We start from the raw sequence: 11,449 nt of genomic DNA on the forward strand, positions 1-11,449 counted from the left end.
TTTCTGTTGCCAAGAAAGAACATATTACCACTTAAAAAAGATTGATTCTGTAACAATCATGAAGTGTACTGTAAAAGTACAGATCAATATAACAACAGACTTAATGTCAACCACTGAATCTGTTTGCAGATAATGCTCAAGACTTCTAGAACAGTGTAAATATTTACAAAGTCTCCTCAGTTTTCAATGTTTCATAAATAAATGAGAATGAAATCATCAAGTTTTTTTTTCTCTTTCCCTTAGTTTCTATTTTTAACTTCTGTACAGTATCAGATGTAATATCCTGGTGTTCTTTCCCAACTCCTGGCCCCTGCCCATAAAGTACACGCATGCTACAGGAATCCAGCTACACTTTGGATGCTTCCTGCCCAATTAATGTTATTTTTACTGTGACTAAAGCATTGAGAAATAGGTACCTCTATAGAAAATACTTCATATATTAATACATTACAGATGAGCTGTTCTATAGATGGAATAGTAGAAACCACCTAACAGACATGAGGGATCATTCAATTCAGAAATGTGACATACTTTCAGTATTCACTCTTTAGTAGGACAGAATGTTGCTATAAGGAGTTCCAGAAATTGCAGTGCCAGTTGAAGATTGGCAGTTGGTTCCTTCCAGCTGTTCTTAAAGGTATTCTCTCTGCAAGAATTTAAAAGTGGCTCATAGTATGGCTTAAGATGTTTATGTTTAGCTGTTTCTGTTGTGATTCTTCCCTTTGAGAAAATAGGATGTTTTTCTAGTAGTAAAGGGTTTATGAAGTTCTGTGGCTTTAGATCTAAATGATCATGACTGTGAATACCTGGTAAAATTAATGGAGAAAAAAGTCATCATGTGTGGGGCATACAATTATGGGGCATAAAATTAGTTACAAAAAAACTAATTTTTATTGTTAATGTTATACGTTTCAACTGGTTGTGGCAGCATCAGACAGACACCCCAAGCAAAAGAGAAGCAGAGAGTCCTTGGCATGATTTCAGGCTTCAGACTCCCTCATGGTCTTTAGAAACATCCTTCTGGGGCTTCCTTACCATGCTGTTAGGTGTATATCTGTTGAGGACAGGGAAAAAGAGAAAAAAGCTTTTGAGATGGAAGCTGCCTTTATCTAAAATCCTTTTAAATTCTAAATCCTATTTTCAAAAGGAATATTTTTGTTGTGATCATTTTACATTTAAGGTTAAATGTATTAAAATTAAAAATGTATAATAAGTAACATGGTAGTATAGTAAATAAAAACGTGAAGCATACTCTACTTTCTCAGTTTACCAAAACATGGGGAAAAAATAAAACTTACAAGACAGATAAATTATAGGGGTGATTATACCATTATTAAAGTGCTCTTTGATTTTCTTTTTATTTTTTTTTTAGAGATAGGATCTCACTCTGTTGCCAGGATGGACTGGAGAGCAGTGGTGCGATCATAGCTCACTGCAGCCTCCAACTCCTGGGCTCAAGTGATCCTCTCACCTCCTGAGTAGCTGAGACTACAAGCATGCAGCACCATGCCTGGCTAACTTAAATTTTTGGTAGAGACAGGGTCTTGCTATGTTGCCAAGGCTTGTCTCAAACTCCCAGCCTCAAGCGATCCTCCTGCCTCAGCCTCCCAAAGAGTTGGGATTGCAGGCGTGAACAACTGCACCTGGCCAGCTCTTTGATTTTCAAAGCATCATATAGATTTCATGTAAACAGCTGGGTTTCTTATACAGAAATAATAATGCATGTTGTTCAATGTTCAGGAAATTTTATTTGTTCAGGAACTCATCTATTGTACAAAGCAAAATATTCCTATCTCATAAATAGAATTAAAATTTGAATGACTTACTCTTAAATTTTTATTTATGCAGCAAAATAAGGAATAAAAAATTAACAATTATTGAGGGAAGAGGAACTCTTAATTATCTTAGAGTTTTTACATAAATCAGAAAAAATATTTTTTTTTCTTAACTATTTAGAATTATCCAGAATTGGGGCAAACAAGTGGCCTATAAAATGAGTACTAAACTCAAGTACTGAGTGGCTTGAATTTAGTCTGCACTAAATGGATCTTGACCAAGGCTACTGGAAGGAGGAAAGTGAGTGTTGGTATTGAACTCTAGGACATCGTGTATACACAGTAAAAAAAAGTGTAGCTATAGTTGAATTTTTAAAAGTTTATTATCAAAATGGAAATTGTTTATTGTTCATAACTCTTCATTAATCATTTTTATTAATACAAATGTATGTATTGCAACAGTTTTAGTTTCTGAAATTATAAAGGTAGTAGTATTGAAAAGAATTAGATTTGTTTTGATGAATATACCATACTCATGTAAAATGTTAATAATAGAGGAAACTGGGGATATATCAGATATATGCAAACTGTTAGTACTATCTTTTTTTGTTGCTTTTTTTTTTGAGACGGAGTTTCACTCTTGTGGCCCAGACTGGTATGCAGTGGCGCGATTTCTGCTCACTGCAACCTCTGCCTCCCAGGTTCAAGTGATTCTCCTGCCTCAGCCTTCCTAGTAGCTGGGATTACAGGCATGTGCCACCACGCCCGGCAAATTTTTTATTTTTAGTGTCGACGAGGTTTCACCATGTTGACCAGGCTGGTCTTGAACTCTTGACCTCAGGTGATCTGCCCGCCTCGGCCTCCGAAAGTGCTGGGAATACAGGAGTGCCCAGCCTGAGTACTATCTTATCAATTTTTCTGTAAAACTAAAATTATTCTAAAAAACAAAGTCTATTTAAAAAGTAACAAAAAACAAGAATCACTAGTTTTATACAATCTCTTTGTTCTGGGATTGTTTCCATTATCTGTAAAATCTAAGCATTCAGAGATAAACAAATATTAAAATATTCCTTTAATATTTTCCTTTTGAAAGAATCATATTACTTAACTATTTGAACCATTTCTAGATTTAGTACAGACTCCTATTTAATATTTGGTTTGTTAGTACCTAACAAGAATACTACAATGTAGATTTTTGTTTCCTCACCAAAGTGAAAATTTTTTGTGTCTATTTTCTCTAAGTTTAAAGCATATCAGTTTTATTTTCTTCTAAAAGTTGATTTTAGAGTTAAGAATGAATTTATATTTTCTAATTAATTACGCATTTTCTAAAGCTAAAGACTGATCAACATCCTTGGAATATTTATTACATATATAGATTACAATAAAAATGTATGCAGTTCACAACAGATGGTAATGTGAAATTTTATCTCGAGCTGGTATTTCAAGTATTATTTCAAAACCTATTCATACTTATTACCTTAAGTTTATTCTTTTAGCTGCTTTATAATTTTTTTTTTCAAATTTTAACCCTGTTGAAGATTGTAACAAATATATTCTAGTTGCTACAGTCTAAAACAGTGCTTGGAAATACTGATGCTTAGTGTTATTTCTATGATTACTTTAATAACATTTCCTGAGTTTAATTTTTTCATTACCCAGCTATCTTTCAGAACTGGTATATTGATTTTTCTAATTAATATTCTTTGTGCTTGGGATGGTATTTTTATTTTGTACTTCTAAAGAATTGAATAGCACAACTACTATAAGTCATGTGCTTGCTCTGTTATCATATAAATGCTCAAGGTACACCTTCTAATGTTGAAAAATAGGAAAATAAATTGACTTTGATGAAGTGTGTCTTCTTTTGTCTGTTCCCAGGAAAGTTTATTTCAGGTATTTCTACTGCTGAAATGATTAGCGTTAACAGCTTTTCCCCTCCATTTTATTTTACAGGGTCTCTTCATCTTCCTGATATATGGGGTGTACAACACAGAGGTAAGTCTGCTTGGAGTATCTCAAGGCTGACAGAGTGAATGAGAGAAATGACAGGTTTCTTATCTTGATAACTGAGGAACAAAGTTGGCTTTTCATATGAGTGTCCTACTGCCCTTCATGCTTGGACTAGCTTATGTGCATCCCAGCTTACCATTAAACACTGACACCCTGAATAAAGGGACAGCCTCATTTCTCATAGGCATTGACTAATATTTTACGACTGCCTTAAGTTTTTGAACTTTCGGTCTTTAACACTTAGCTATTGTAGAAAAAAACAAAAACAAAAACAAAAAAACAACTCAGCCTCTCCTATACTCTCACTCAACAATCAACACAGAAGATTTCTGCGACCAAATGTGTAGGGGTTTCTCCCCACATGCCGAGCAAGCAATCGATTCTGCAGCAGACACCACCGGGGTGTTCTCCAATTCAATTCTGACACTACCTACCTGGAGACAGCATCAGATCCCACAGATTAAGAGCCCAGGCCTACAAGACTGGCCCCATTTCAGATGCCAATCACAAGCCCCAGGTTGTTTTACCTGTGCTTCTGACTGACCAGCTGTAAATCGGGGTTCCCATGACCCCTTCCTTGGGCTTGATTAATTTGCTAGAGCAGCTCATAGAACCCAGGCAAACACTTACGTTTTCCGGTTTACTATTAAGGACATTACAAAGGCTATCGATGAACAACAGATGAAGAGATGGATAGGGGAAGGTCTGTGGGAAGGGGCGCGGAGCTTCCATGCCCTTTCCGGGTGCGCCACCCTCCTGGAACCTTCACGGGTTCGCTTACAGGAAGCTCTCCAAACCCCGTCCTTTTTTAGGTTTTTATGAAGTCTTCATTACACAGGCATGATTGATTAAATCATTGGCCATTGGAGATCAACTTAACCTTCAATCCCTCTCTCCTCCCCGGAGGTCGGGGGGTGGGACTGAAAGTCCCAAGCTCTAATCCTGCCTTGGTCTTTCCGGTGACCAGCCCCCATCCTGAAGCTACCTAGGGGTTGCCAGCCATCATCAGTCGCTTCATTAGCATCCAAAAAGACATTTATTACTTTGCAGATTCCAAGGATTTTAGCAGTTGTATGCCACAAAACGGTTCAAAGTCCAAATATATATTTCACAATATCACAACTATACTTGACAGTATTAAAGTGTCAGTTTAAGTGGTGGAATACTTACATGTTGTTTCATGGGATTAGAAAAAAAGCAATTACTTCTTATCTCAAAATGCTCATTAAATATTGTCTTTAAAATTTTTAGGGCAGGCTCAGAGAGGTCCATAAGTATTAGTAAATAATCCCTATGGTTTCGATTGTGAAATTTCCCAGAGAATTTATTATTTAATTATGAGAAGTTATTTAGCTAGAAACATTGTGATGTACATGTAATTTCATTAAGAAAACATACTATGTAAATAAGCTGTTGTCATAGTTCTAGTTCTTTTATTTAAAATTTCTCATTTATAAATATCCTTTGCTAGGAAAGTGTCTGGTTTAGATTTCTGCATGCTTAACATGAAATCGAGTGCCTTGTGTACATTAGGCACTGAATAAATATTTGTTGTTTGATTTTGTTGATATAACTTTGATTTTAAGATTTTACTTCACAATTTTCCCTTACGAGAAAAATTTCTAAATTTGCAATGAGTTTCTCGGTATTCTGTACTGGCGAGGAAAGAGTTGATCCTAGCAGAGCTCTTAGAATGGCCTGGTGGTTAATTTTTCATAAACAATATAAAGGGCCAGGCATTTATAACGTGGCAAACAGACTGATTAGCCAGGCTAAGGTACGGGGGCATTTAACTGAGATGTGATGATAATGAAGTATGTGTGTGGGCGTGTTTTACAGGACTGTTGCACCTGGATTACGCTCGGTTTCCTCTTCCAGTAGCCTTCAGGAAGGTTGGCAGTAAGACAAGTTTTTTTCTTTTTTTCTTTTTTTTTTTTTTTTGCAACGGTACCACTAATTGCGGTTTCAAAGCAGGCTCCTCCCATAAATGCAAAGGATATGCGCCCATTATTAGTGCTTCCAAATTCAAAGGGATAACATAAGCACCTGTTTTAATAAATGTTGAGCATTTGGAGTTGAATGCTTCTTGATAGAATCAAAAGTGCCCTCAATGATCCACGTCTAGGTTTGAATTTTATTTCAAGACCTGGATTGCAAAACCTAGAGTGAAGAAAGCCCTAACATTGAATCCTCAGTTTCCCCTACCTTCTCTTCCAGCCCCTTTCTCTGCATCTCCCACGCCACGCTGTAGTACAGTCCCCCGTAACTTCCCGCCCCTTGGGTTCCACCTCCTGAGCGTCTTTCCCCCAGAAACCCTCAACCACTTTCATCTCCTTCAGTGCAGCCCACCAATCACGCCTGTGCGCCTCGAAAGCCCCTTTTTAGTAGGGCTCCAAATCCCCGCCTCCCTTGCCCTTGCTCCCCCGCCTCCGCCCAACGGCCCCAGTGATTGACAGGCAGGCCGGGCGGAAGCTGCGGCGCAGGCGCCCTGGCTCCTTAGACCTCCCCTCTGGCCGGGTCGAGGAGTTCCCAGCAGACACTGCGCCGCGGCTGCGCAGTACACGGGAGGCTTTTAATTCCATTGTGGAGAGGACGGCGTTATTTTTATTAACTGGAGGCGACGGCGGCTGCGGCGGCGGCGGGACCCGTAAGTATTGCCGGTGGGTCCAGGAGGGAGAGGGCGAGGCTTGGGGAAGAGTCGCACGACCATGCGTGCCGGTGCCGGAGGCGACTGGGCTGGGAATTAGTGCTGGGCGCGTTGCGGTCTGGGCGGCGGCGCGGCGGGGTCCTTAGCGCTGAGGTGGTCCCGGCCCGGGGCCCGGTTCCACCTCCTTTCCTCCCTCTTCCCTCTTCCTCCTCCTTTCCTTAGCCAGGCCTCCTCCGGGGTATGAAAATCGGCAGTGGGTTCCTGAGTGGCGGCGGAGGTACCGGCAGTAGCGGTGGTAGCGGCTCCGGCGGCGGTGGTAGTGGCGGCGGCGGCGGCAGCAGCAGCAGCGGCGGCAGGAGGGCAGAGATGGAACCCACCTTTCCCCAGGGTATGGTTATGTTCAACCACCGGCTTCCCCCGGTCACCAGCTTCACCCGGCCGGCGGGGTCGGCCGCCCCTCCCCCGCAATGCGTGTTATCCTCCTCTACCTCCGCAGCCCCGGCCGCTGAGCCCCCCCCTCCGCCAGCCCCGGACATGACTTTCAAGAAGGAGCCGGCGGCGTCAGCCGCGGCCTTCCCCTCGCAGAGGACCTCCTGGGGGTTCTTGCAGTCTTTGGTTAGCATCAAACAGGAGAAACCCGCGGATCCTGAGGAGCAGCAGTCCCACCACCACCATCACCACCACCACTATGGGGGGCTGTTCGCTGGAGCTGAAGAGAGGTCTCCAGGCCTAGGAGGCGGTGAAGGGGGGAGTCACGGCGTCATCCAGGACCTCAGTATTCTCCACCAGCATGTCCAGCAGCAGCCAGCCCAGCACCACCGCGACATATTACTCAGCAGCAGTAGCAGGACTGATGACCACCATGGCACTGAGGAGCCAAAGCAGGACACTAATGTCAAAAAGGCAAAAAGGCCAAAGCCAGAATCTCAGGGAATCAAAGCCAAGAGGAAGCCAAGTGCATCTTCCAAACCTTCTTTGGTTGGAGATGGAGAAGGTGCCATCCTCTCCCCAAGTCAGAAACCTCATATCTGTGATCACTGTAGTGCTGCTTTCCGAAGCTCCTATCACCTGCGGAGACATGTCCTCATTCATACAGGAGAAAGACCTTTCCAGTGCAGCCAGTGTAGTATGGGTTTCATTCAGAAGTACCTACTACAGAGACATGAGAAAATTCATAGTAGAGAGAAGCCATTTGGATGTGATCAGTGCAGCATGAAGTTTATTCAGAAGTACCATATGGAGAGACACAAGAGGACACATAGTGGAGAAAAGCCATATAAGTGTGACACTTGCCAACAGTATTTTTCAAGGACTGATAGATTGTTGAAGCACAGGCGCACATGTGGTGAAGTCATAGTTAAAGGAGCCACTAGTGCAGAACCTGGGTCATCAAACCATAACAATATGGGTAATCTGGCTGTGTTGTCTCAGGGAAATACAAGTTCTTCAAGGAGAAAAACAAAGTCAAAAAGCATAGCTATTGAAAATAAGGAACAGAAGACCGGTAAAACAAATGAATCACAAATTTCAAATAATATAAACATGCAGAGTTACTCAGTAGAAATGCCTACCGTGTCTTCCAGTGGAGGCATAATTGGCACTGGAATAGATGAACTGCAGAAAAGGGTGCCAAAATTGATCTTTAAGAAAGGAAGCAGAAAGAATACAGATAAAAACTACCTTAACTTTGTATCACCATTACCAGACATAGTAGGACAGAAATCCTTGTCTGGAAAACCAAGTGGCTCACTTGGCATAGTATCAAATAATAGTGTGGAGACCATTGGTCTTCTCCAAAGTACAAGTGGCAAACAAGGTCAGATAAGTAGTAATTATGATGATGCCATGCAGTTTTCAAAGAAAAGAAGATATTTACCAACTGCCAGCAGCAACAGTGCCTTTTCTATAAACGTAGGACACATGGTCTCCCAACAGTCTGTCATTCAGTCTGCAGGTGTCAGTGTTTTGGACAATGAGGCACCATTGTCACTTATTGACTCCTCAGCTCTAAATGCTGAAATTAAATCTTGTCATGACAAGTCTGGAATTCCTGATGAGGTTTTACAAAGTATTTTGGATCAATACTCCAACAAATCAGAAAACCAGAAAGAGGATCCTTTCAATATTGCAGAACCACGAGTGGATTTACACACCTCAGGAGAACACTCAGAATTGGTTCAAGAAGAAAATTTGAGCCCAGGCACCCAAACACCTTCAAATGATAAAGCAAGTATGTTGCAGGAATACTCCAAATACCTCCAGCAGGCTTTTGAAAAATCCACTAATGCAAGTTTTACTCTTGGACACGGTTTCCAATTTGTCAGTTTGTCTTCACCTCTCCACAACCACACTTTGTTTCCAGAAAAACAAATATACACTACGTCTCCTTTGGAGTGTGGTTTCGGCCAATCTGTTACCTCAGTGTTGCCATCTTCATTGCCAAAGCCTCCTTTTGGGATGTTGTTTGGATCTCAGCCAGGTCTTTATTTGTCTGCTTTGGATGCTACACATCAGCAGTTGACACCTTCCCAGGAGCTGGATGATCTGATAGATTCTCAGAAGAACTTAGAGACTTCATCAGCCTTCCAGTCCTCATCTCAGAAATTGACTAGCCAGAAGGAACAGAAAAACTTAGAGTCTTCAACAGGCTTTCAGATTCCATCTCAGGAGTTAGCTAGCCAGATAGATCCTCAGAAAGACATAGAGCCTAGAACAACGTATCAGATTGAGAACTTTGCACAAGCGTTTGGTTCTCAGTTTAAGTCGGGCAGCAGGGTGCCAATGACCTTTATCACTAACTCTAATGGAGAAGTGGACCATAGAGTAAGGACTTCAGTGTCAGATTTCTCAGGGTATACAAATATGATGTCTGATGTAAGTGAGCCATGTAGTACAAGAGTAAAGACACCCACCAGCCAGAGTTACAGGTAAGGTCCCAAAAGTGGCCAGGCTGGAGGTCTTCTAATGTAATTTTGTTTTATTTTGAGAACACTGCCATTGGAATGTTTCTACACGATCCTATTAAGAATAATGTGATGCCCTTTCAATGCAACTTTTCATATTTAGTTTATTTTGTTAGCGTGATTTTAGCTCTGTTTGTATTATGATTTTTAATCAAAATCAATAGATTAAAAATAGTTTGACATTCAAAGTGACAATGTTTAGCAATCAAATTTACATGTATAGATCGTCAGGGAATAGCCCAAATGTTTTAAACGCAAAAAAAAAAAAAAAAAAAGACAAAAAAACAACAAAAAAAACCTACAAAAAAAACTTTGTTGCTAGGATTAAGGTTATTCTAATTGCTTTACTCTCAGGAAAGTGTAATAACGCATGGGAATTCTGTACGTTATCACTGTAATGGAATATCCAATTTACAGATAGTATGATATACATTTCATCATTTAAGTAAGGGATCGAAAACATTTCAAATTGCTCTATCTGGGCTGATAGACATTTCGTCATTTAAGTAAGGGATCGAAAACATTTCAAATTGCTATCTCCATCTGGGCTGATCCAAAATTCTGAGATTGTTGGCTACCTATATTTTGTTGCAGCTTTTAAATGTACTCTGAACTTCCAAACCACATTCATTCCAGCCTGGTAGAACAAATATTCTTGGATCTTTGATCAAAGCCTGGAATGATAGCTTTAATAAAAGAAGGAAAAATAAAAAAAAGCACCCTCTCTTTATCTCAACTGTAACAAGGCTGTAATTCCATCAAGCGATTCTACTGACATCTAGTACAGTGTTGAAGCCCAAGTGGTTGGCTGGTTCCAGTATTAGAACTCAAGTTGAAATTATATGATTAACTGAAATTTGGGGCATGCATTATTTATTATACATGGCCTAAAACGGTTCTGTCTGCGCTGTTACGTATTACCTACACTTCTGGGTTTTTTTGTTCTTGTTCTCAGCCTCTCTTTAAGAGTTCTTGGGCCTTCCTTTTCCCTCTTTCTATTTTAACAGTTTTAATTTTAGAACCATTTACATTCCAGTAGGTAATTCACTATGCGCTTTATATGCCTTAGGGCATCCAAATAAAAAACAATAGGGTAAACATCCCCAACACCCACCTTTAAAAAAAAAAAAACCCATACAGATTTCCATATGTAATAAAACCCTATGTTCTTGGATAGATATTAATAAGGTTGTAATTTCAACTGGTGACATAACTCCTGTGAGGGATAAGAATGTGTCTGCTTATAGTAATAACATCAGAACCTCTTTGTGAAATTGCGGCCTTTAATGTACATTTTAATAAAAGGGTGCATTAGTATATTGTACAGGGGTCTTGTAAAGTCATCAAAACTTGCTATGAACTCTAATTGCCATTTGAAGCTACTGATTGGCAGTGGCTCTACTCTAAAACTGCTTTTTAGCAATTGTATTTTTTTCCTGATTATATTTTTTAATGTACTTTGATGTTTATGCTGATGAGTTTTTTATGTACTTTTGGTGATGTTTCAGTCTTATGTACTCTTCTGACGTCAGAAAAGTACCACTGGTTGTTTGCAGTCTTATTGTGTAATCAGCCTACCGCAGGCTTCCATGTATAATAAAGTAATTAATATTGTGCAAGTGTAAAACACTTCTGTTATAAAAGCAGTGTTTGGAAAATAAGAAATATTAAAAATGGTTACAAAGTATTAGTTAATTTTCTTTTCCCACTTTCCTCCCTTTAGCTTTAGCAGCTAAAGGGTCACCAACTTGTCATTGCAAGATTCTTAGAAAATGTACTTAATCTTCTTAAATACACTCAGTACTAAAAAGTGTTTGTTTCTTATTTCAGTAAGTGCGGTAAGTTCTATTGAGTACAGAGTACAAGCTGTAATCCAAGGATGGAGAGGACCTTTACCACTGTATCTCTTAAGCTGTATGATTTTTCTCCAGTTTGTTTTATACAGGTTTTGAATTTCTTTAACTTTTATTGTGTGTACTGAATACTGCATATGTATTATTCTGATTGTTTGCTCTAGTTTACTACCAATAAAAGTCCTGTTAATCACAAAA

General features: G+C 39.8%; 1 protein-coding gene across 2 annotated transcripts; it reads left to right on the forward strand.

Annotated features, from left to right (window-relative positions):
• Positions 1-574: 574 nt before the first annotated feature.
• Positions 575-11,449, forward strand: ZNF281 (zinc finger protein 281). Of its 2 annotated transcripts, XM_009239556.3 has the most exons (4): positions 575-637; positions 3,732-3,773; positions 5,628-6,435; positions 6,658-11,449. In XM_009239556.3, the coding sequence occupies exon 4, from the start codon at positions 6,676-6,678 to the stop codon at positions 9,364-9,366; it is 2,691 nt and encodes an 896-aa protein (XP_009237831.3). In that variant the 5' UTR covers positions 575-637; positions 3,732-3,773; positions 5,628-6,435; positions 6,658-6,675; the 3' UTR covers positions 9,367-11,449. The 2 variants fall into 2 exon arrangements, with proteins under 2 accessions (XP_009237831.3, XP_002809695.3); XM_002809649.5 differs by lacking the exons at positions 575-637; positions 3,732-3,773 and having other exon boundaries at positions 5,784-6,435; positions 6,662-11,449.

The sequence above is a fragment of the Pongo abelii genome, chromosome 1, assembly GCF_028885655.2.
Source record: "Pongo abelii isolate AG06213 chromosome 1, NHGRI_mPonAbe1-v2.0_pri, whole genome shotgun sequence".
Classification (NCBI taxonomy): domain Eukaryota; kingdom Metazoa; phylum Chordata; class Mammalia; order Primates; family Hominidae; genus Pongo; species Pongo abelii.